Here is a 26,742-nt window from a genome sequence, read left to right as displayed (position 1 = left end):
CTCCGCCCGTCCCTCGCCAGGGCCAGCCGCCAGGCACGGAAGTGTCGCAACGCCTGACAGGAAACTTTGCCGTGGGTACGATAGCGGCGGGCTCGCTTTCCGGCCGCTGGATGAGTGGAGAGTGGGAGCCGAGGAGGAGCTGACGAGACGCTGGGGTTAGTGGCCCGGGGGAGGGAGGAGGCCGCGAGGGGGAAGCGGCCCGGCGGCGGGGTCAGGAGCCCGGGCAGCCGCCGCTGGCGGCGGCGGCGATGTGAGGCGGGGCCGGGGGCCGGCTCTACCTTTGTTCGCTCCCCGCCGCCCCGGCCCGGCCCGGCCCGGCCCGGGAAGCGGCTGCCCCGTCTCACGTTCTCCTTCTCTCTGGGTCTGTGTCGGTCTCTCTTCTAGGACATGGCCGAGGTACCTCCCGGGCCGAGCAGCCTCCTCGCCCCGCCGGGGGACGCCCTCTCCCCCTTCCCCGGAGGAGGGGGGGCCGCCGCCTGCCCCGGGGCCCTGGACGAGGAGGAGGAAGAGGAGGGCGGCCAGGAGCAGCCGCCAGGCGGCGGCAAGGGGGGGCCGCAGCAGCAGCAGCACCGCCTCCTCCACCACCACCACCCGCCGCATCACAACCACCAGCTCAACGGCCTCATCAGCCCCGAGCTGCGGCACCTCCGAGCCTCCCTCAAGAGCAAGATCCTGAGCTCGGAGGGGGCCGAGGGGCCGGAGAACAAGCGAGCTGGCAAAACAATGGGCTCCGGACAGCTGCCGCCTGCCGCAGCCCCTTGCTCGTCCCCTTTCCCCAACCGCCTCCCGGAGCCCCAGGCGAGGACTGCGCCCCCGGCAGCCACAGGGGACAGGAGGCAGCCTGCGACTGCCACTGCAGCCCGCAATGGACTGGCTGGGGGGCCTGGCCTGGAGGAGGACGAGCCGGAGGAGGGGGATGAAGGGGAGGAGGAAGAGGAGTCCCTGCTGCTGCTCTCCACATCCTTAGCTGCAGCCTGCAGTTTGAAAGGCTCAGGGACGGACTCTCCTCCCGAGGAGGACCTAACGATACGATACGTCCGGTATGAGTCCGAGCTGCAGATGCCCGATATCATGAGACTGATCACCAAAGATCTGTCTGAACCCTACTCCATTTACACGTATAGGTATTTTATCCACAACTGGCCACAGCTTTGCTTTTTGGTAAGTGGTGGGGGAGGAGGGAAGACATTGGGAAGGGTCTGGGGTAGAGGGAGCAGGTTGGAAGGGGGTGGAATTTATGGGGAAGCTTGAACTGCCAGCTGATGCTTTTCGTGATCATGGGATGGCGAGAGATCTGGAAATACCCTGTCTTATTTAGCAGTGATGTGCCCAGCGTACCTGTGGTTCTTTGTGTAGTCAATATTGAAAGTATACATACATATTTACAGTCATAAATGAATGATTCAGGCAGAGCCGTTGACACTGATTTTCTTTGTGACCTCTTGCAGTTCATTTCTTCATTTTCTGCCTCAGTTTCCACTCTGGTAAAATTGAAATAACAGTACTTAACTAGCAAGTCTTGTGAGTTAATTTGATAACTTTCTTCAAGATACTTTGAACTGTTTTGCACAGCAGTTGACTTGTAAGATACAGTCCTAGTTACATTGTAAATGTAATGAGATGGCCAGATTTCATGGAATTGAAGGTTTTGCAAACATCAAACTTTTTATCTACAAAACTAGTAGAAAATGAAACACAAAATACAACTATCTTCTAGTGTAAAAGTCACAGTATTTGTAAAAACATGATAGTCATGCTATGCCCAAATACTGTGGTAATAACACATCCAGTCTTGTTTCCTGCCTGCTATATTAAACTAATAGTTCATTAATCTGCCTTCGTCAGTGGCTTGAACTTCTTTATATTAAAGAAAACATTGTTAGTAAGTTCTAAAGCCTTTTTAATAATGAAAAGTTTAGTGTTATACACTAATCATATGGGTGTGAGGCCCATATGTAAGTTGTCTAGAGAAACATTTGTGCCTCAATCCTGCAGACATTTCTTCACACATTTAACTTTATGCACGTGAATACTTACATTTAAAACAAAGTATGTGTGTAAGTGTATGGCCTTGATCCTGTAAACATTGTCCTTGATAATAGGTAATTTTCATTTTACACAAGGAAAGCCAGCATTTGTATGAAAACATTTTATAAAGGTTATCATAGTGAAATGAAGTTAAATACAAAGTAAAAGAAGGAAAAACATTTTATGGATCTCTTGAACAGTTTAAAGACTAGCTATTACACTACAGACAGGGTGTAACTAATTTTGTGGAGGCAGAAGTTCCTTCTGATAAGTTATTAAACTCTTCTCCTTTATGTACAGTACACAATCACACGTGGCTTGCAAATATTCACTCAGGAATAATTATTATTGCATAGGACTAAGATGTGACTATACCTTTACTGTGGATTACTGGTGCTTATGTGCTTATATTTTCAGTGTTAAACTTAGGCATCATTTAATGGTTTGTACTAGGGTTTCCAAAACTTTGGGTCTTATGACCTCTACAAGGGGGTACAGCGGGGTTATGGGAAGTTGTGCAAAACGTGAAATTGGTAAAAATGAATATACAACAGAAGCCTTATAATGGTATATCCTATTTGGATCACCATATTGTTGAATGTAAGAACCTCAGTTAGTGGTTCGATGCAGAGTAATGCAGGATGTTCTTCTGATAAAATAGTATGAAGTCTGTACTTGGGTGTGTCTAGTTTTACCTTATACAAAACAAGTCCTATTAAAAACACTTGTGTGCCATGAAACTCAAGTACCCATATGTGCACACAGCGCTGAATTGGGACTCTGGATGTATCAGCAGAAATCGGGCCAGAAGGCACTGTTGAGCATTGCATGATCATGTAAGATGTGGTGTTTAGTCTGTGGAGCTCAGTTCTTGCCAAGGAATGATTTAGGAAGACTGCTTCGTGAAAAGGACAGTGACGAGTCATTCAGTGACATTCTCAAAGAAAATGTGGGAATGTGACACATGAGACATGGTTTTACATTGGTGGTTTCAAAACCAGCGTGTAGAGTGCTCTGAAGTGCTGGCTGTGGAGCTCTAAAGTCTTTAAATTGATTGCAACATCAAAGGGGAAAGAAGGAACCTCAGGTTTATCTTTAAGGGTGTGTTTTGAGAAAACTTGAAGCCTTAAAAAAACAACAAGACTTGAGTACTCAAACTATCCTTCAGATTTCATATCTCTGAATCACGACAGTGTAAAGCACATACAGTTGTGGAAAACCATATACTTGTGGCTTCAAATGTTAGTCTAATGCAGCTAACAAGTTGAAAACAGTGCCTTTATCAAATAAGTTTGTTTTGTGTTGTATTAGTAACATGGATGAGGATATTCAAGAGCAACTGCTTTCAAAACTTGGGAAAAGAGACTTCATAAGCCATTCAATGTGCTAAATCAATTGATGCTTCTGATGCAGCACAGATTTTAGCATTTGTGAGGTTTGTTTTTAAAGGGTCTGTTGAAGACTTGCTTTTTTGTAAAGCTGAACCATGTACACACAACAGACAAATGCATATTTGAGACATTTCAGGAATCAAAGGTTTCCACATTTGTGGGGAGCATTCTATTGTAATTTGCGTGAGCAGTGTCAAGATGACAACAGGAAAGAATAGACCTGGTCCTGCAGACCCAAAATATCACACCTAATGCTTCATCGCTTTGTTGTTTTTTCCTACAGCAAGAACTTGGAAGTTAAGAAAACTCCACAAGGATTGCACCACTCGTTTAAGAAACTTACAGAGAAGTGAATTTCTTTAAAAGTTGTCCAGTGAATACCTGACTGTTTCCATTGCTCTGATAGGTTCCTTTCACCAGCAACTTCTTTCATGCTGAAGGGAGGTGGCTTTCACACAATAAAGTGCTAAGTCCACTCTCAGTTAAGACCAAGATGGCATGTTTTCCTGAATTATCCCTTGCTGAAACCTTCAGCATATTGGGCAACATGCTTATCCTAACTAGTTGACATGTTTGGGCACCTAAATAAGCAGAACTTTCTCTTTGGGAGTGGACTAGGAATGCTGCATTCATGGTTCCTAATGTAGAACACATGGAAATTGGCCATCATGAGTGCAAAGAAGAAATGTTGAGTTGTTTGCCCTTATTTCAAATTTATAAGCTGTAAGAAACCAATCAAGAATGTATAAATTAAAAACTGAGGGAACTTAAAACTCAGCTGGGAATACAGTCCTGTAACTGGCTTTGGAAGGGATAGGAGGGAAGTTGGACCACCGGTTCTTTCATCCAGCATGTTACTGATTTGGCTGCATTGACTAGGCTAGTGCAAGTCATAAGAATGGCCACACTGAGTCAGACCAAAGGTCCATCTAGCCCAGTATCCTGTCTTCCGACATGGGCCAGTGCCAGGTGCCCCACGTGGAATGAACAGAACAGGTAATTATCAAGTGATCCATCCCCTGTTGCCCAGTCCCAGCTTCTGGCAAACAGATGCTAGGGACCCCATCCTGGCTAATAGCCATTGATGGACCTATTCTCCATGAACTTATCTAGTTCTTTTTGAATCCTGTTATACAGTAGTCTTGGCCTTCACAACATCCTCTGACAAAGAATTGCACAGGTTGACTTGTCATAAGAGACACATGTCAAACTGACAGTCTTGGCCTATGACAAGACCCAACAACTGACTTTAGGTAGGAACTCGGATTTGTGGCTATCGCTGATAAAGGAGGCATCCGTCTTAAGTTGCAGATGCCTTGAAAGTGTAATTTTTTTTTTGTTCTCCTCTCTGAGAGTCCAGTTTCTCTTCAGTGGTGGAAATTAAAAATGAAGTATGACAATCATTTGTCAATCAAAAATGACTTAAGACCACATGTTTTTCCCCAGTTCAGCTTATGCGAAACATCTTTAATTAGAACAGGTTCATCCATCATACAAAATTGTGAGTATATTTAAAAAAAAAATTGTGGCTCCTTTTTAATTTTTTAGTTTTGGCATGGTTGAAGTTACAGAACTTCTCCCATTTATGGCTGCCATTAGAGGGCTTAGGGAAGGTGTTTAGTTTATAAAGGGCAAGCCAAGCAAATCCTGGTCTATTCCTAAAATTTGGTAAAATAGGACCTGTTGCTTAATATATAGAAGTAGATTTCCTTCTGATTATTGATACCTTTTGCAACCCCCCCCCACCCCCCAAAAAAACAACAACAAAAAAATCAGCTATAGATCCTACTCAAGTTCTATACTTCTATAGGGTTCTCAACTTCATGTTGTTAGCAGTGGTAGGAGTTCTGTTTAAACTAAATTCTACACATTCTAAAAGTAATTTTTTTTATACTTCCAGTAAAGAGACTAGAGGTGTTTGGATATAAATCCCTGATGATTATAATTGAGATTTTTATGATTACTATTAATATGTTGCTCTTCTGTATCATATTCCATCCAAAGAACTCAAAGCATTTTACATTAACGTAAGATCCCTTTGAGAAAAGTATTCCCTACTTTTCAGTGGGAAAAACTAAGGCATTGAAACTGAACCATAGAGAGGCCAGGAAATTGTCCAAACCTTCATAGCAAGGTCACTGCAGAGCCAGGAATAGATCCTAGAACACCTGACTGCCAGTCTTGCACTCTACCACAACTATTTCTTTTTGTATTTCAACTTAACTCAGTTAAGAACACAAGTTCCTCCCAGAGCTTGTTACTTTTTTAACTGAAATACTTTGTCTGTTGCTTCTGTCTATCTAAGGTACTTGTATGGTCCCCAGCACTGTATCTGAGCACCTCTCAGTCTTTAATGTGTTTGTCCTCACAATGCCTTTGTGAGGTAGGAAAGTGCTGTTACCCACATTTTACAGATGGAGGAAGTGAGATGCAGAAAGACTAAGTGACTCTCCCAAGGGCAGACAGGAAGTCTGTAGCAGAGCTCTCAAGTCCCAGGCTAGTGCCCTAACCGCTGGGCCATCCTTCCTCTCTTTGCACAGTTGGTGATATGTTAGCAAAAGCTGAGACCATATTGTGTGGCTCCGAAAGGTACTTCTGGCCTTTGGTTTCAAGACTTAATTGGGTTTTTATTTTAGTTAATATTCCAATCCATATGTACACGCTTGTGAGGCAAAATGTAGACAGTGTAATAATAACTTGCAATACGTGGATGAGATGAAATAATCTCTTCAGTTAAATATTTAAATTTTCTTGTTTAAAAAAACAGGTAACATGATTAAATTGAATCTATGAAAGTTAACACTCTTTGAGATTTAGACTAATGTAGGTCTGAAAAATAATCTCTCAGTACAAATACCTTTAGTACTGGAGATACTAACTATTAAGTATCTTGGGGCCAAAATCTGCTGTTAAAAACTTGCATGTGATTTCACTGGGAGCTGCATTCACATATTTGAAAGCAGAATTTGGCTCTTAATCATTTTCTTTGAAATGATCCTGTATGGAAATTTCATTTTGGTTCAGTCTGTTTTCATTTAGGCTGTTTCCACTTTCCCCTGCAGAATGCCAGCGAACTATACTGTTAATTTTACATGCTGGAGTAGGCTTTTCACCTTTAAGAGGGAAAAGGGAAATAAGGGCCTGATCCTGCAGTCCTTATGCAAGTAGAATGCTACTGGAGTCACCGAGAACCTTGTCTAAGAACTGCAGGAAAAGGTCTTCTGAAAAACTTGTGCAATACCACTTTGTTACTTATCACTATTTTCTGACAGTAACCACAAAGATCAGTGAATCTGCAGTTTTGTGTCAGTGAATTGCTAGATCAGTAATGCAGTTTTATTTTTAAATAAAAATGAACACTATTTCTAGCCAGTAGAATGTTGGTATATACATTCATTATTTCCTGTTTATATTGAATTTCACTTCTCTCAACATGTATCAAGTATGTTATCTATAAAGTTTTCTGTATGATTCTAGGTGAACAGTAATTTGCACCATTATGTTCTTTTAAAGGCAAGAGGTGTGTGTTTGCTTTAAATCAAAGTATGGGATCACATCAGGTACTCTGCATAATAGTAGTAGCACTATTTAAGAGTCTGTCAGTTCTTCCAGTATACAGTAAAAGTTCTCTAAACTGGCATTTCTGATTTTAATTGACATTCCAATGTATAGTTTGGTTGGTACAGGGCTGGCAGGGGGTTGGAGTGTGGAGCGCAGGCTCTGGGAGGGAGTTTGGGTGCGGGAGTGGGCTCAGGGCAGCGGATTGAGGTGTGGGAGAGGTACAGGCTGCCAGATCTGGGGGCTGCTCACCTCGGGCAGCTCCCTGCAGGTGGCGACCTGTCCTGGCTGCTCGTAGGTGGAGGCACAGCAGGCAGCTCTGCGCACTGCCTCCACCCGCAGGTGCTGCCCCCGCAGCTCCCATTGACCATGGTTCCCAGCCAATGGGAGCTGCAGAGCTAGCACTCGGAGCAGAGTGGGGGCAGTGCATGGAGCTGCCTTCGCTTAGGAGCAACTGGGATAAGTCGCTGCTTGCGAGTAGCTGCCTGAGGTGAGCACGCCCCAACCCACTGCCTCGAGTCCTCTCCTACACCCACAATCTCCCTTTGTGCCTGCGCACCCGCGCCGTGCTCTGTGCCCCCCCCTTGCATTCAAACTCTCTTCCTCTTAGTTAACAGTCATTTTTCACTTACCAGCACCCACTAGTTCCCCAACATGCCGATAAAACAGTTTTACTGTATTGCTTCGTTTCTCAGGGCCCAAGCTGAGATATACAAAACTTGCCTTGGGCTGAAACTTGGCATACTAGGTCTTAGTGTGGATTAGGTGTTTTTTCTTGTAAAGAAATGGAAAGAAACCAACTTGATTTGCTTGTTTTAATTATGAAATGCAAAGCAAAACAACTTGTAGCGTGTGTTATATCTCAAAAGTATCCTCCCTCCCTCCCCCTCATTTTTTAAACAGATCTTTTTAAAGCCATTTATCTAAATTGTAGGCAAGTTCTGGATACATTAAGAAAGAAGTTATTCTTACTAAGTTTAATTTAGAAACTTCTTTCAGTGCTTGATGCACTTTGGGCCCAAATATTCTGCACACACAGTCTGAATAAAGTGTTATAGTCAAGGGAATAAAGTCTTTCCCCCCATGTCATGGAGCTACTCTGAAACCACTGCTAATTTCTCAGTTGCTGCACCTCTCCTTCAATGGGGGCTCCTGGCTGGGATGATTTAGTTGGGAATTGGTCCTGCTTTGAACAGGGGGTCGGGCTAGATGACCCCCTGAGGTCCCTTCCAACCCTGATATTCTTTGATTCTATGAAAGGACTTTTTCTGCTTAGACGTTATCCTACTGCATTTGTGACATCAGTCCCATCCTTGCTGCAGGCTGTAATGTCATAAATAAAGGATTGTGATTTCTCCCTCCTGCCTAATTCTTCAAGGAACACATTATTTTTTTGTTTCTTTCTTCTCTGGCCCAATATATTTCATGTTAAATCTGTGTGAATGCAGTTAGCAATTATAATCACGCTGTTTATTCAATATACATTTAACATTTCATAATATAAAGTATTTCAGAGTGACTAAGTCGTCATGACCATGCCTCTCATGACAAATGTCACTGGGACTAACTGTCAATGAGGAACTCTTAAGTAAATGAGAACTCTGAATTAAAGGTACTTGAAATGCATGAAATTACTGGTAAAAATAATTTTGTCTGAATGGTTTCTCTTCCTTGTTACTAGAATGAAAAGTGACGCCTGTTAAAGATAAAACATAGAGGTTTCATAGGAGCCATTATATTCTTGGGGTTAAAAAATTGCTAACAGAAACCTGAACACAAGTATAATTTTTCATAGCTTTTGTAAACAGACATGGAAATTGCATGCATAAATAAATTCAGTTTGTAGTTTATTTGCTTAGTCTTGAAAGAATTCAGTTGGATTTTTTATAATTTTGATGGATAATATCAATGTTTATTTTTAAACTTTTTATTTTTATCTATTTAAATTTTCACAGATGCAAGGAATTATGGGGTGGGGAATGTCAGGCAATTATTAAATGACAGTAGACTCTGAGACTATTAAAACATAGATTTTAAACATAACATGTCAAAATATACAAAGGAAATATCCATAAATGAAAGTTCTCAAGCAGTGGGGTGTTTTTGTTTTGTTTTGTTTTTTTGCTTTGCCTAGCTGTACCATTTAGATTGTTATTGATGGAAATATTTTTGTCAGCTTCCATGTGTACAGTGAAATTTTTGATAAAAATCTAATCCTTCTAAGCCTAGTTATACTCTTACCTTTACTCAGGCTGCCATGACTTTATTTTTAAATGTGAGTAAATAAGGATAGATTGAAGGACCTATTTATAGAGGCTTGTCTTGTATACAAATTCCGTTCCCATTGGAGTTCTGCGAGGGATGACGGTAAACTCTGTTTCTTGTCACTTTGAGAGACACTATAAAGAGTAGTGTTGATAAAGTTTCCCATCTGTACTTTGGATATATGTTTGAACTGTATATATAATTTTATAGTGCAAGCTATTATTTTACTTTTGTGTATGTAAGATTGTAATTTAAAAGGCAAACATTCACTTTTTTGTTGTTGGTATTCATTGTATATCGCATACTTAGAATGTACATAGATATTTGTTTGTCTTTAAGGCCATGGTAGGTGAGGAGTGTGTAGGTGCCATCGTCTGCAAGTTGGATATGCACAAAAAGATGTTCCGCAGAGGTTATATAGCCATGTTAGCAGTGGATTCCAAATACAGAAGAAAAGGCATTGGTAAGAATAGCCTCTCCATGTTCTTATTCAAACTCTAATAACCCTGTTGGGATGGTTGTAACTTTTGGAATAGAAGATTGCCACAAAAATAACAGGCTTCTGCAGAGGTAAAAGATTGTTTTCCTAGAAAGCTTTTTTCTTTAATTCAGAATAACTTGAAGTTATTTGGAGACTGTCTGCACTTACTATTGTGTCAAATATTGTATTTTACAACTTTGGCATTGCAATAACTAATTCTAGTTAGTTTTCCAATGAAAAATGAAGAACAATTTTATTTCATTTTTTACTTGACCTTTTTTTTTTTTTTTTTTTTTTTTTTTTTTAACTAAGAGGCTGTTTACCCGAGAAAAGTCCTATTTTCTGGTGGTAGCAGTCTCCCCAAAACCAAGTCTAGACAAGCAACACGTACTTGCTACCTTTCTGGAGAGTTCTTGATGTGCACTTAAATTCCTGGGTGTATTGAATAACTGGTAAATTTGGCATAAGTCTGAAATGAAAGATACCCTGCGACCTCAATTTCTCTTGTAAAATGTCAGTGCCAAATAGCAAAAGAAATGGATAACTTGTGTAGCCGTGTTTGCACATAAACCTATTCCCGACTTCCTACTCACTATCCTGGTGAGCTGCTTTACTAAATTCTTCCTGTGGCTCCTCTTGATCAAATGTGCCACATGCTGCCCTTTGGGGAGCCATAAATATAGCTAATTACAGCATGTATACTTAAAAAAATCTCTCTTCTTACGAGGCAACCAAATTTGAGATACTTTGTTGGACAGTTTCCTTAACGTCCATGCCAGGAATTTCTTCCTTGTTATCTTCACTTACCAAATCAGTGTTGAACTACTTTTTTAATAGGCCATCCTGAAACATTGTCTTCTATTTTGCAAGTACTTTTGAAACTTAAAATGTATATGTCAGCATTTCAGGGCAAGGATATGCTTTGCTACGAATTTGTTATAGAGCAGACTCTTGCTTCCTATATGTTTAAAGTCTGTTTTGATTATGGAGGACAGAGAGCATGACTTGCAACAGAAAAATATAGGACAGTAATGTAAAATATTTCTATTGTGCTTCTCCTCCCCTTTCTCTTCCTGCAGCTCCTCCAAATATGACACAACATCAAAACAAGTTTCACCCCAAGTGCACAAACAATCTTGAATGTAGTCTTGGTTTTTATAAATGCAAAATTTTGCCAATGTCTAACCTACATAGGCTTTCAAGTTTGGGGCCAATAATGACTGTCCTAATATAGTCACAGTAGTATGTAGGGGAAAGGATACAGGGAGATCACTCTCGCTCCTTTCCCTCAAGCACTGTCATGGAGGAGGCACCCATAGTTTAGCTGCAGATGCTTGGGAACACAAGGGGATGCCAGCTGGTGCTACATTTATGACCACAAAGCATGCAGTCTCTGCATGACTTCTCGCCTTCTCTGCCCCTCCTGTATCCTGTTCATGCAACATCAGAGTAGCACTGGCTTCACTTCTTTTTAAAGTGAAGCAAATCCAAAGTACCTTCCCTCAGTACCTCTCAAGATGTTTTTTTCCCCACAAAGAGTACCATCACTCAGGAGATTTACCTTTCCCTGTCCCTAGCATTTATCAAACTTTTTGTAAGAGGTGAAATTTCATCCTCTATGTCTATGGTGGGAGGGATAGCTCAGTCATCTGAGCATTGGCCTGCTGCTTAACCTAGGGTTGTGAGTTCAGTTCCTGAGGTGGCCATCTAGGGGTCAGAGGCAAAAATCTGTCTGGGGATTGGTCCTGCTTTGAGCAGGGGATTGGACTAGATGATCTCCTGAGGTCTCTTCCAACCCTGATATTCTATGATTTAGTTGGTACTTTAAATATACAATCTATAGATAGTTTCAGGGTGTGTTTTTCTTTTCTTTTTTTTTTAAAGGGCAATCCTTTTGCGAGAGAAATGTTCCTCAAATATGCTCAAAGAGGGATTCCAAACATAAGTGCAACAAAAGAGACTCAAATAAGTCTCGAAATTTATCTTTATTATGTAAAATATGAGGATATTTTTAAACATGAGAAGCCTGTTTATAACAGTATCCTGGCAAAGAAAAGACCTTCAGATTCCAAGGAGAAGCTTGTATATGTTATATAATACCTCTAGACCTATTATATTCTCATGGGCGCCATGTAGAAGTCTTTGCAAATACAGAATAGTTAGTATATGTTTAAAGGCAATTTTAATACAAAACCTTGAGAGCAAACAGTGAATCTGCAGTCCAGTTTTGGGTATGGTGAGTATTATATGCCACTGTGCATTGAAATGGAATATGTGGGTGTAATATTATATATATATATATATATATATATATATATATATATATATATATATATATATATATATATATATAATAAAATTAGTCATCTGTAAATGGTAATTCTCTGAATGTAGATCTCTTTAAAAAATCTATACCTGTATTTGACTTTAATGCTATTACTCTATTTTCTAGGTACAAATTTGGTTAAGAAAGCTATTTATGCCATGGTTGAAGGAGATTGTGATGAGGTAAGTTTTTATAGGTGCTCAAAAATTTTGAGGGAGTACTCTATGCAGTGTTTGTTTTTCTCCATACCCATGGATTTCTTTTATAGGCATTCTTTTAGACACTTGATTTTCTTGTAAGCAACTCTTCCATTTATTGTAGGAGATGGGATACCTTCAAAAAGACAAACTGAGGAGTATTTTTTCAAACTTAAGTTTAGTTAACTATAACATAATGTACAAATAATAATATTTAACACTTCTGATATTTACTACACTAAACAGTTAGATACATCTACTGAAGTTTGATTCATGTGCTCCAGGCTCCCAAGCAGAATAAAGGCCACTGTTGAACAGAGAGAATTTGTTTTGGAATTTGAGTTGGTTATTGTACCTAACCCTTCATTGTATTCAGGATATGTGAAGTTAAATACTGAAACAGTATCAACTGTAATACTATAAAACATGGTCTGATCAGAGTATCCTCAAATTGTCCAAAAGAAATCCGTAGAGAGTGCTTCCCAATAATATAGAATTATCACAAAATTATAGAAGTGATTTAGTGTGTATTCTCTTCAAAGAATTTAGTAACACTATTGCAGTATCATAAAATCAAACTTTACTTTCTGTATCCTACATTTTGTTAATATCCCTTTGTATCTTTTTTGCAAAATTCTTCTAACTAGATGAAAACTTACGAGTTCTATTTGACTATATTAGAAGTAACTAATGTAGTTTTAATATGATTGGGTGAAGAGGAAAAATAAGAGAGGGAGAGAAGAAGATTCTTCACAGGCTGCTCTGTTTATTCCAGCCATCTATTCCTTAACACTCTTTCCTCCACCCAATGGTATAGAACCATGAACCTGTTGTCCTTAATGTAAGTGATTTTAAAACACTAAATCATCTTCATAGTTCCTCAGGGAGGTTAGCCAGTCCTTGAATCTTTCTTGGATATCCTGATTAGCTGTGCACCCTGCTAATGAAGTATTTAGGTATGTTATGGAAATTTGAACTAAAAATTTCAGGTTTTCTTTAAAAAACAAAACAAAAATATCCCTTCTAGGATATATTAAATTTTGTTTCTCTCTCTCCAAATCAAGGCTACTGATAAACTCTGCCACTTTTTGTATAATCCTTTTGAAAACTTGTTCCTTGTTTCCCCCTCATCCTTATTGCCATGGTCAGCTCTCATCTCAATGACTACATCCTCTTCCTCTGGCCCTCTCATTTCTGGGATGTGCCTCTCAATTAGAACTCATGTGCTTCTGCTAAAATAGTTGTCCTCCCCTATAGCGCTTACCTCTACCATCTCTTTGAGTGATCTTCAGATTTGTTCTGTAGTTCATTGAAACCCTCCCTCTCCCCAAGGCCCTTCAGAGCTCTGATCTAACTGCGTGTCCTTTTCTATCACTTGCCTGCTTATGACCTATGCTTTGGCAACTTAATGAAGCTTGATAAGTCTCCATTTCCTTTTCCTATAAGCAGCTCCATGTCTTGTCTCATGTCATCCTCTATTCTTGAAATATGCTTCCCGATCCTGTCACTATACATCCCTTTCTTTGTTCAAATACCTCTTCAGTAATACCTCTTCAGTACTTCCTCATTTTTATCAGTCTTCCATTGCTGATCTCCAGTATGGCCTTGAATATGATTACCATTTACAGATAAATAGCAATATTTCCCCTGTCACATTAGAGATTGAGAGGTTCTTAGCTACTATGGTATTTGTCACAACAGCCTTGTGATATAGGAAGTGCAATTATCACTGTTTTCTAGATGGGGAACTGAGACCCAGATAAATGCCCAAGGTCACACAGGAAATTTGTAGCACGGCAGGGAGTTGTAACATCATCTCCTGAGTCACAGGCTAGTGCCCTAAACATCCTTCTTCATTAATAAATTAATAATTGATTATTTTTTTTAAATGAGAGGAACTAACAAGACCCATACATAATATTAAGTACATCTCATGAGGTTTTCCTATTGTATTCTTTGTATTTCTTGTCTCGTACCCCTTGTTGTTTTTATTTCTCACTGTGTAAAATTTAATGTTGACTACAAGTTCCTCAACACATGTACCCTTCCATTTCATTTTTGTTAAATGCTATGCTCCTCTGCTGTATAAATAATTTTCCATGTTAGGTCGATTATATACTTTTCAAACTGTCCTGTAAAATGTGCTACATTCTAGGTTTCATTGTGATTCATTATTATGCAATATTAACATATATAAACTATCTACAGTAATATAGCAAATATGTCTTGATATTTTTTCTCTTCCTTGGCACTAAGTCTGGGCTTAGGTGACTTCCTCCAGATGCTTGTGGTGCAGCAATAACAACTTTGGCTACTTGAACCTCCTAATATATTTCAGAAAAGTTTTCGCTCATAACCAGGATTGGAAAAATCCACAGACCTACTCATCACTGGAGAGTGGGAAGCTTCCCCTGATGAGCGAGGAAGCCCATACCACCCATTTCTGCAAAATTTAAGTTTTTTTAATTCTTATTTAAGTTTCTAGTCCTTATGATTGGTACATAGCCAAGCAAGTATGAAATGATGCAGCATTAGAGCTTGTCTTCCTGAGCCTATAGATTGCTGCAGTACCTCTGCTGCTGTTAGTTTTTTTTCCAATCAGTGGCAGAGAGAAATTAACAAATATTGTTCAGTTTCACTGCTGCTTCTCAGGATAGTGAACAGTAAGAGAGAGAAATGTAAAAAATCTTATTTTTGTTCAAGCAAAGCGTGCTTGAAAAATTAGCGTGTTGTCCCATGTGCAAACGTCAAGTTTTCCCAAATGCCTGTTTGTTCACCCACTTAAATATGTTTAGATGCATCTTTGAAACTTTATCTGTAAATCTTACCGTGGAACAAAGGTGACAAAAATACCATGTTCCCGTAATACTTGGGCAAGTAATCTCACAAGTTTGTACAACACCTTTCAAAGTATTGAATAGCAAAGGGTAGATCTTAGGAAACAGTAGGTGAACTGTGATATACATTTAGTACCTAAAGTATATGGTGGTGCCCATTCGTGGTGTTTGAAAGTTTGCTGCAACAGCATAATGGTAGCCGTAAAAAGTTTCATCTCTGTTTTGCTTGCTGGTAATAACAAACTAGGTAAACATACGAAGTCCCAAGGTAGAATAGGCTATCTGAGGCCTTGTCTACAGTACTGTGGTAAGTCGATCTAAGTTATGCTACTCCAGCTACATGAATAACGTAACTGGAGTCAACATAGCTTAGGTCAACTTACCATGGTGTCTACACTGCGCTGCGTCGACATGCTCCCATGGACTTACCTTACTCTTCTCATTCCGATGGAGTAGACTGGAGAGCGCGCTGTCGTCGATTTAATGGGTCTTCACCAGACCCATTAGATCAACCCCCACTGTGTTGATCGCAGCAGCGTCGATTTCCAGTAAGTGAAGACATGCCCTAAGGCACTTTGTGCTTAACATACTTTGGTCAAAAGGCCATTTTGAGCTAGAAGTAAAATTTAAGTCCAAATTAGCAGAGTTTCTCAAACAGAGGTCGCCGCTTGTGTAGGGAAAGCCCCTGGCGGGCCGGGCCGGTGTGTTTATCTGCCCCGTGCGCAGGTCTGGCTGATCGCGGCTCCGGGCCAATGGGACCTGCTGGAAGTGGTGCGGCCCTGTGCCACTTCCAGCAGGTCCCATTGGCCCGGAGCAGCGATCCGCGGCCAGTGGGAGCCACGATTGGCTAGACCTGCGCACGGGGCAGGTAAACACACTGTCCCACGCCAGGGGCTTTACCTACACAAGCGGCCCATGTTTGAGAAACCCTGAAATTAGTGTCCGTGTGTAAATTTAACATTCTGGCAAGTCCCTAAATTTCACTAATGTAATTTTTGACATTATGGTTTCCTGAGATACTTAATGATAGTGAATTTTGATGATGATAATTCAAGATTGTGGACTAAAGATTTTGGGGAACTAAATGAGGCAAAGTTTATAGTAGATTATGGTAAATTAGCATAATTTATTGACGTGATCTGAGAGCAATATGTAGAAAATGTGGTCTACCAGAAACAATTTTAAAAGCTATGCCTCTGAATTACATAATTACATGAATTACTGTGATTGTATTTGCATAGCCCCAAACTGTGCTAAAAGTGAAAACTCAGTGGTTTGATAAAAAGTCAAATATGTCTCTCTTTTTGATTTCATGAATACTCAACTGCTTAGATGCTATAAGCATTTCATTAGTAAAATATCTTGGGAGAGTATTTTCAATGACTTTCAATGGGAGTTGGCCACTTAACCACTCTGTGTTTGAAAACTCCCCTTAATGCAGATCTGGCTGAAAAATTGTAGTACTTAGGGCCATCCTGTAGATTTGTTTTCCCTTCTTGAGGGAATTTGATTCTTTAAAGCAAAAAGTGGATTGCTCATTAACGTCTGATCTTTCATAGTAATCTAAGTATAACATTTAGTACTTGCACAGTGTCTTACATCTTCATAGCACTGTATAACTGCTAACTAATCAAAATAAATTGGCAGAACATGCTAAAAATACTTAACATTCCCATCATTTTTCTGAAAGTTAGGAAAGAAAATTGCTTATACAAAATGTGAAAAGGAATTGCAGCTTTTCACAAGCAGCCTCACTGAAACAGATAACATGCCACAGCTGAAAGTCACCACGAATGCTGTTACCAGCTAGATTGGTCTTTAGCATCATAAATACACCTACTAAACAATATAGTGTGACACTTTATTTATCTCACTGGGATCACAACTTTAAGTCAGCAAAACTTGAGAGTCCAGGAATCTAGTTGCATGAAATGTTGCATCATAATGTGGCCTTTTTATTGTATATGTTGTAAAGGATGATGTATGATATCATGAAATATTTCAGACTATTCACAGGAAATATGAACTTTCTTCAGAAACTTTATGCATCTGGACTCATGCAGATGGACAGAGGAGATGATGATTCTGGGTTATTAAAAGAATTAAAAGGCGTACTTGTACATCGAAAGCATATTGGTTGTAGGAGATGCCCTAGGACAGGAGTGAGTGAGAACACTGAACACACAGTCTTGCATTTGAAACTGAGTACAGGAATGGGACAAGTCTTTGCACAGCCACACCCCTCCAAACCAAATGAAACATGAACAAAAACAACCAAGAGAATGTAATTGGGCTTCTTGATTATGTGCAGAGATACATTCCACTTTCACTTGCATATCGTTTATTCAAGCAGGGTGACTTAGGTCCTTCTTGTCTGCAAGGTGCATATATCTAGTGTTCAGTGTTTAATATTAAACTTTTTCCAGCAATATAGTTGATCAATTTTATACTTAACTAAAGGTTAAAATTACACGAGATTACACTAGCCTTCTAGACTGGAAGAATCAATAGTAATGAGATGGCATTGTCCAGCGGCCAAGGCACTGGCTAGGAGTAACGAGGCCAGGGTTCTAATCTTGGATGAATCAGTAATTTGCTGTACTTCTAATTATTTAATCTATCCCCTTCAGTTTTTCCATCTGTAAAATGGGGACAAAAATACTTAAACCCTCAGATTCCATGGTGGTGTGTGTTATAAAAGAACCTAGGCAGAGCTGCTGTTGCTTTGTAGAGCATCAGAAGTCAGCCTTTTTGTTTTACTTCTCCGCCCTGAAAAAGCTGGCATTCTTAAAATCGGAGCTCCCTGTCTTATTTAATTTTTTCAGTAATTTTTCACTTTGTATGACACTATCTATCCCTTCTTATGGTCTGATGTAAACAAGTGTACTTCAATATTGTCTATTTCATTGCGTCTTGGAGAATGGAGAACTGAAGTATTGGGATTCCAGCGAACCTGAATTTCAACATTTAACCACTCTTAAATAAGTGACTTGCAGGTGTGGTTGGCAGCCCTTTGGAGTTGCTTGCAAGTTGTCATGAATATGCAAAGTTGAAACTGGACACAGGCATGTTATATTACTCCACCAAGTTGCTAAACTTTAGTGAGAATGAATGCTGTTTGTAGACAGATTTCAAAAGACAAGGAGCTTCCTGCTCAATGTTACTTATGTGGGTCATATTTCCTGACCTCTACAATGTTTGGCTTTAATCTGAGCTCAGAAGCAATTTAAGGCTTTTAATTGTAATTAAGTAGAAAATAAGGATTGATTCTTTAGTTCGAAGTTACTACTATTTCAGTAAGTGATTGAGTCAATGTTTAGTTAATCAATTCAAATTAATATGGTAGTACTAATGAGCCCAATTAGAAGTCCTGATAATATGATTCCAGTGAAGTAACAAGGTGTATTGAAAAGCAGAAACTCAATGTCTAATTCTTCCAGGAGGCTAAGAACTGAATTAACATGTCTCACAAATATAGATACAGCAAACTGACCACCATGTTTTAATTACCATGGATAATATTATTTTGTTTTTTATTTTACATCAGTTTGTCTTTGTTTATTTAAAAAAATGAATTATTTTAGCCTTCTCTTCCTTTTAATTTTCCTGCTGTGCCTATCCCAGGATGTGGTTTATTTGTGAGGGGATTAAGGTGGGGATGAATGGCTGGAATATGTGGTCTGAGATGTTTTAGATTTGGCCATTAGTCAAACATGTAAATGGAATGGATATGTATTATGTTTTAGTATATGCATTCAGAGTACATGGTGAGCACATTTTAAGTAAATTAAAGTGGCCGCTCATTCATTTGGGCCCTGTCTTTTCCATGGTTTTATATGTTGTGTAGCCATTTCTACCTGTGCAAAGTGGATGTGAAATGCTACGATTTGACAGCATTAGAAGCTCTTTCTTGAGCTTCAACAAGAGAGCTGGTTCCTAGTTTGCTGCAAATATTGTGCAAAATGTTGCTTTAATTCCGTGGTCTCTATAGCATGCACATCATTATAGTATTAAATGCTTTTTTGTATTTAATACATAAATTCACTTGATCATGGATTAATCTGTAATCTGAAGAGCTTGTCATTTTCATTTTGGTGAGCAAATATTGTGTGTTCTTGTGCATACACAAACCATTTTTAGTGTTAAAATAAGATCCGCTTGAGTTTTGGTTGAATTTTGTGAAAATGTGTGCATACTTTACAAATTTAGATGAGGGCTAGATTCTCTGATGTGCCAGTGTTCTGCTCAGTGCAGCTGAAAAAAGGGAAAGAAGAGTGGAACCAATGCTGATTTTATGACACCTTTGTACTGCTCCGTGCCAGGGCCAATGTGGCTTTCAGTGTAACTTGGGCCAGGCTCAGGTTTGCTGTAAATTATACATGGCTGCCATACTTTCCACGGGGCCTTTCCACATCCAGCAATTGCCAGAGCACAAGGGAATAGAAACAAATGGCTCTCCGTGCTCAACCTATGTCGGGAGTGTCTGGGAGTGGTGTAGGGCAAACTGTGTGACACTCGGGAATTTCCCTATATAGAATCTAATCCAGTCCCCTGCAATCATGACAGGACTAAGTATTATCTAGACCATCCCTGACGTGTTTGTCTATCCTGCTCTTAAAAATCTCCAGTGGAGATTCTACAACCTCCCTAGGTAATTTATTCCCATGCTTAACCACCCTGATAGTTAGGAAGTTTTTCCTAATGTCCAATCTAAACCTCTCTTGCTGCAATTTAAGCCCATTGCTTCTTGTCCTATCATCAGATGTTAAGAAGAACAATTTTTTCCATCCTCCTTTAACAACCTTTTATGTACTTGAAAATTATCATCATGTCCCCTCTCAGTCTTCTCTTTTCCAGACTGAACAAACCTAATTTTTTCAATCTTCCCCCATAGGTCATGTTTTCTAGACCTTTAATCATTTTTGTTGCCCTTCTGTGGATTTTCTCCAAGTTCTCAACATCTTTCCTGAAATGTGGCGCCCAGAACTGGACATAATACTCCAGCTGGGGCCTAATCAGCACAAAGGAGAGTGGAAGAACTACTTCTCGTATCTTATCGTATCTCCTAATACACTCCAGAATGGTATTCACTTTTTTTGTTTGTTTGGGGCAACAGTGTTATACTGTTGACTAATATTTAGCTTATGGTCCACTATGACCCCCAGATCCCTTTCTGCAGTACTCCTTCCTAGACAGTCATTTCCCATTTTGTACATGTGCAACTGATTGTTCCTTCCTAAGTGCAGTACTTTGAATTTAATCCTATTCACAAATGCAATAAAGACTTCAGACCATTTCTCCTGTTTGTCCAGATCATTTTGAATTATAATCCTATCCTCCAAAGCACTTGCAACCCCTTCCAGCTTGATATTGTCTGCAAACTTTATAAGTGTACTCTCTATGCCATTATCTAAATCATCAGTGAAGATGTTGAACAGAACTGGACCCAGAACTGATCCCAGCGAGACCCCACTCATTACGCCCTTCCAGCATGACTGTGAACCACTGATGACTGGTTTTCCAACCAGTTATGCACCTACCTTAGAATAGCTCCATCTAGGTTGCATTTCCCTAGTTTGTTTATGAGAAGGTCATGTGAGACAGTATCAAAAGCTTTACTAAAGTCAAGATATACCACGTCTACCACTTCCCCCATCCACAAGGCTTGTTACCCTGTCAAAGAAAGGTATCAGGTCAGTTTGATACAATTTGTTCTTGACAAATCCTTGCTGACTATTACTTATCACCTTATTATCTTCTAGATGTTTGCAGATTGATTGCTTAATTATTTGCCCCATTATCTTTCTGGGTACAGAAGTTAAGTTGACTGGTCTGTAATTCCCCAAGTTGCCCTTATTTCCCTTTTTATAGATTGGCACTATAATTACCCTTTCCAGTCTTCTGGAATCTCTCTCGTCTTCCATGACTTTTCAAAGATAATTGCTAATGGCTCAGCTATCTCCTCAGTCAGCTCCTTGAGTATTCAAGGATGCATTTCATCAGGCCCTGGTGACTTGAAGACATCTAACTAGTCTAAGTAATTTTTAACTTGTTCTTTCCCTATTTTAGCCTCTGATCCTACCTCATTTTCACTGGCATCCAGTATGTTAGATATCCAATTGCCCCCAGCCTTCTTGATGAAAACCGAAACAAAGAAGTCATTAAGCACCTCTTCCATTTCCACATTTTCTGTTGTTGTCCAACCTCCTCCACCCCCTCCCGTCATTGACCTGTCCTTCATCTTTCTCTTGCTTCTAATGTAGTTGTAGAATGTTTTCTTGTTCCCCTTATGTCTCTAGATAGTTTGATCTCGTTTTGTGCTTTGGCCTTTGTAATTTTGTCCCTACATACTTGTGTTATTTGTTTATATTCATCCTTTGTAATTTGACCTAGTTTCCACTTTTTGTAGTACTCTTTTGATTTTTAGATCACTAAAGGTTTCGCCTGGTTAAGCCAGGATGGTCTCATGCCATACTTTCTTTCCTATGCAGTGGGGTAGTTTGCTCTTGTGCCCATAATAATGTTCATTGAAGAACTGCCAATTATCTTCAGTTGTTTTTCCCCTTAGACTTACTTCCCATGGGACCTTGCCTACCGGTTCCTTGAGTTTGCTAAAGTGCATTCTTGAAATCCATTTTCTTTATTTTGCTGTTCTCCCTCCTATCATTCCTTAGAATCATGAACTCTACCATTTCACCATCACTTTCACCCAAGCTTCCTTCCACTTTCAAATTTTCAATATAGCAGAAAGCAGCCATTTTAGGGGTCTAGGATCTGCCTAGAATTTTGATTTGAGTTTGTACTACTTTTTCTATACATAAAAAATGTTCTAACAAATGTTCATGGAAAGCTAAACTTGGATCTGTTGCCATATCTGCTTAATCACGTAGCTGAACTTGTTTTGGGCAAAGTGTAATTAGTTTATAAAGGTTAGAGCATTCTTTGAAAGATCTGAAAGGGTACCATGTGACTTAGGTATCTAGCCATTCAATTTGAATAATAAATTCCAAATATCAAATACTTGATTGAAGCAATACAGCAAACAGATGAAATTTGATTGCGCAAAACTTTAATCGATGTTAAATAACTGCAACATTTTTAAAAATTGGGTTCTATTTGGACAATTAATGAACAGAAAAACTAAATTCTATCAACAAATTGTTTATGGGTAAATTGCCCACACCCCATTAGTCGATTAATCTGGAAGAGTTTTAAAAACCATCAGATCGCTGTGTAAATAATTTTTCTGAAACAATGCAACTCTTCTCAAAATTGACTTTATTTTTTTCATTGTCTTTAAAGGTTGTCTTGGAAACAGAGATCACAAACAAGTCTGCTTTGAAACTTTATGAAAATCTTGGTTTTGTGCGAGATAAGAGGCTGTTCAGATACTATTTAAATGGAGTTGATGCACTGCGTCTTAAACTGTGGCTGCGTTAAAAGAAACCATCACATCAATCAACAGACTTCCCAACAACACAGAGTTGTCCTTTGCATGCAATGCAATTTGTACAGAATTGCTTTGCAGGTGGACTTCATAATTTCCATGCAGCTCTTATCTGTCAGTGTCTCATTGAGTGTCGCACATATTTGTTGCACTTTGGCATGGCGCATTTGTTCTGAATTAAAACAGATTGCTTCAAACTTCGAGTTCTTTTGGTACCAACAAGATGTGCCAGTTGATAGCCAAGATATGTTCATTCATTTGCAAGTCTACTGACTGTATTACATACATAGTGAACACTTGATCAAAGAAACTGTATGTGGAACGCAACGCTTGGTTCCAGAAAAAAGCCAATGTAGATTGTAAAATTCTATGAGTATACTAACATTTCATACAAAACTTGCCATAGTTTTCTGGAAAAAGGCTTCAATTTTAGGTTTTATTTTCAATATTGAATTTTCCATTCTTAAATATTGGTACCTCAGTGATTAGTGAATGAAAAAATGTATTGTAGGGTGGGGTGTGCGTTACAATGAGTAACAGTAACAATTAAATTGCGTCTGCCAGTGCCTGTATAGATAAGTATATTTGTCTTCACCTCTAATTTTTGAGTGCATGCTTTTTTTTCTTTTACTTTTTTCAATTGTCTTTGCAAGCAAACTTCTGCTTTTATTTAAATTCTGAATTTGATAATAAATTATTTCAGATTTTTATAATTTGGATACTTCTCCCAGAAAAGGGTTTGGAAAGCCCATCTTTTCTTATAGCAAGAAGTGTTAAGCTATTTTGAAAAACCTTGAGTAGCTGCTAAAAAAAGAACCTGATGTCACCAGTAAATCTCTGCTGGTTTTGGATGCACTTTTTCTTTAAAAGAGGGATTTTAAAAAATATATAGAAAATTAATGTAAATTGGTATGATTTTATTTAATCAAAATTATCGCTAGACGCTCTGAGGAACAGCTATTTTAAAATAGAACAATTTTTTCACTTTGATTTGGATTCAGATTGCTTTGCTTCAGTGTTCTAAAATGCTTCAATCTTCGGTTCTAGATCTTTGAAATAAACGTCAAGGTGTATTGTATCCATTTTTAGCTGCTCTCACCTTCTCAAAACTTATTTGAGATAAGTTATTGGGGGGGGAGTCTTTTTTTTTCCACCCTGCCCCTTTAAAATAAATGTAGCAGGGAAGGGACTTCCCTTTTTTAAATGGGATACATAGGTCTTACCAAAAGCCATTAACTTGTTCAGCGGTAACGTTATGTTTATGCTCTCCTGATTGACCAGTGTGATATATGACCAACTTTATAAATGGATTGTATTTCATCCTGAAAAAAGCTGACATTGGTTTATTTATATAAGTGGAAGAACCTAGGCAACCCATGAAAAAAGGATGAACTCTCAATGAGTCTGCTCTTCTGTACTGAGTGTAATCTTCAGATTTGCCTTATTACACTGTGTTTTTAGGGTTTGGTTAGTCATGTTTTTTAATTGTTATAATTACTGTACATTTAAAAACCCTACCTCCTGTAATGTTTGGAAAAGATCCCCTTGCAGGAAAACTGGATTTAAAGGAAAGCCAGCCTTATTTTGCACAGACGAACGTTCACATGGTGACAGGCATTTCTCACCATGTACAAATTGTGAATTGTATTTGAAAATAAAGATTTTTTTAAATTAAAATTGGCACGTGGAAGTTCTATGCTTGTGGACACCATTTGTGCTTTTCACTTTTTCCATTTCTAAAATGAAACGAATCCTCTAAAATGGTGCCAGAATCAATGTAAATTGAAGACTCTTATTTACAGAACAGGTATGTTATGGTCAGCGGCAGTGCATGTTTCTACCATACTGCCCTGTAATGTAATTCATGCTTGTTCTGATTCAAAAACTTCTAGGGATAAGAATATTGTTGACTCTGCTTAATCGATCATTGCTTGGCCTCTTGTGAATATACTGTCAATAGGTGCCAATTGTAGTTAAGATTCAGTGATGTGGACTTCAGTCCACTAGAAACTGAACCATCACCACAAACTTGTTTCCAATAGGTGTTTTGGTGTCCTATCAAATGGTAACTGCTTTGGTTCATTTGGCACTAATATCCAGAGAGGAGATACTTCATGTCCTGTTACCAGCTGTTGGAGATTATGTAGGGGATCCAGTGTTTGGAAATTGCAAACCAGTCTGTCTTGTTCCATTGTTTAAAAAACAGCAAAACAGAAGTCCTTTGCTGGTCAAATTAAACACCTACTATTTATATATTAAAAGCAGATTAAAACCTAGCTTACAATAGCTCATACAGGCTGTTGCACAAATACCACTTTTGAGCAAAATTCAAATACAATTCCGTCTAGCCATGGCAAGAAATGGTTCTCACCATGCAAACTTTCAGAATGCTGAGCAAAATGAGTGCAACTTTCTTTTAAAAGTGTGCTGTCTACAATAGTCTAATATTGCTACTGTATCACACAGCGTTCACTACAGAAGATACTGAAGCTGTACACGATGGTATTCAAAAAACTGGTAGTCTCACTTTGTTGCATGGGGGGGATGTCATGAATCTGCAGCAAGATGAGTGTCATTAACATGAAAACAGTTCAAATAGTACTTCAAATAGTCTAGCAAAAAAAGGCATAATCAGGGTTTCTTGGGGTTCTTTGTCTTTGTTGCCAAGACATGCTCCCTGCCCCTTTTTGCATTGACAAATCTAAACTAAGGAGTTGGTATTAAGTCACTTTTGTTTAACTTTATATTGCCTGAAATACTACTATTGGCTGACATGTCAGAGATGTGTGCATTACAGTGCTTAAAAAAGAAAAAAAGTTAATGACTGTCAGGCTCACCACTAATCTAATTGGCATTGCATAGCACATCACAGTTTCAGTGCACCACAAGACATCACTAAAACGGAGTGCTAAGTTACCAGGTTTTCAGGTTTTGTAGAAATGCGACCATAAATTATATTGGAGTTCGGGGCTCAGGTGGGTAGCTAAAAAAATATCAAGTGTATCTCAAAATATTGGACTGCTGTTTTGGGTGGATTATGTTCTTCTGTCCTTTATCCTTTGGCAGGAACAAGAACCAGTGGGGTTATGGAATGTGCAAGCTGTCTAAATAAGATGCAGTCAAATAAAATATGGTTAAGTTGTTTATGCATTTCTTTTTAAATGCACATTTTAATGTTCTAGTTTGATTATTTTTTATTGCTCATAAAAACATAATTTCTCTGTGTGTTTTTACTATCATAGAGGAAAAAGAGAGAAACATTAATAATTGAAAATTGTACTCTTGACTCCTTCATACAGCTATGTTTTTGATTTCCAAATCTAGTTCAGAATCATGTTGAATGTTATTTATATGAGCTTCACTTCTATGAATGGACTGAAATATATGATTGTTTGCATTATGCATCGATTAGTGTAGACAGGCAATCCGTGAGCCTGACCCTGCAAGGGGCCAGAGGCATCCCGTGAAGTAATATGGGCAGTTGGTTCCTATTGAAATAAACAGGAGTTCAGGGCCATCAGTAGCCTGATGTTCAACGGCACTAAGGGCTGGATTGTTAAAGATATTGAAGTGCCTAAACTCAAAGATTAGCACCTTGTGGTATTTTTCAGAAATGCCAAGGCACCAAACTCCCACTAGGTGCCTTTTCAAACGTGCCTAACTCCCATTGACTTCAGTGGAAATTAGGCATTTAAGCACTTTTGAAAATAGCACTAGGCACCAAAGGATGTAAATATCTTTTAAAAATCTGGCCATATAAGTAACTTGCAGGATTTGGTCTTATGTTTGTAAGAGGTGTACGACACAACTGAGATTAACTTGTTTATATCTTGAATTACGGATCAGCTGACATCGGCTCTCATTACTCCAGGCTATCTTCCAGCTAGATTCAGCTCTATTGGGTTATGAGGACGTCCGAGTTACCAAAAGGAAATGGAGCAGGACAAAGCAGTTTTGAAGAACATTGCGCACACAGTTATTTTGTGGTCCTAATGGTGGTAATCTTTCTCTAGGAGTATTCTGCTACTAGAAAATATTGTGTGTAAATGGAACACTTTTTCCAGCACAAGGAACCCCAGTGTGCACTGAATTTTTCAGCTCTTTTGGTATATCACATGATAAAGCAGTGTGGCAGAAACTGGCCTAGAGCATTGCTTCTGCCGATGTTCCTCAGCAACCTTTTGAATTCTGGGCAAGATGTGGATTTAAATG

General features: G+C 39.0%; 1 protein-coding gene across 3 annotated transcripts; it reads left to right on the top strand.

Annotated features, from left to right (window-relative positions):
• Positions 1-38: 38 nt before the first annotated feature.
• Positions 39-25,692, top strand: NAA30 (N-alpha-acetyltransferase 30, NatC catalytic subunit). 3 transcript variants are annotated; one of them, XM_050952691.1, is made up of 5 exons: positions 39-155; positions 385-1,161; positions 9,582-9,705; positions 12,176-12,231; positions 14,585-15,802. In XM_050952691.1, the coding sequence occupies exons 2-5, from the start codon at positions 388-390 to the stop codon at positions 14,600-14,602; spliced, it is 972 nt and encodes a 323-aa protein (XP_050808648.1). In that variant the 5' UTR covers positions 39-155; positions 385-387; the 3' UTR covers positions 14,603-15,802. The 3 variants fall into 3 exon arrangements, with proteins under 3 accessions (XP_050808648.1, XP_050808646.1, XP_050808647.1); XM_050952689.1 differs by lacking the exon at positions 14,585-15,802 and adding an exon at positions 22,386-25,692 and having other exon boundaries at positions 43-155; XM_050952690.1 differs by lacking the exons at positions 39-155; positions 14,585-15,802 and adding an exon at positions 22,386-25,692 and having other exon boundaries at positions 166-1,161.
• Positions 25,693-26,742: the final 1,050 nt, after the last annotated feature.

The sequence above is a fragment of the Gopherus flavomarginatus genome, chromosome 5 (genome assembly GCF_025201925.1).
Source record: "Gopherus flavomarginatus isolate rGopFla2 chromosome 5, rGopFla2.mat.asm, whole genome shotgun sequence".
Classification (NCBI taxonomy): Eukaryota; Metazoa; Chordata; order Testudines; family Testudinidae; genus Gopherus; species Gopherus flavomarginatus.
The sequence above is the reverse complement of the archived record's forward strand: the minus strand, read 5'-3'. Positions and strand labels throughout refer to the sequence as shown.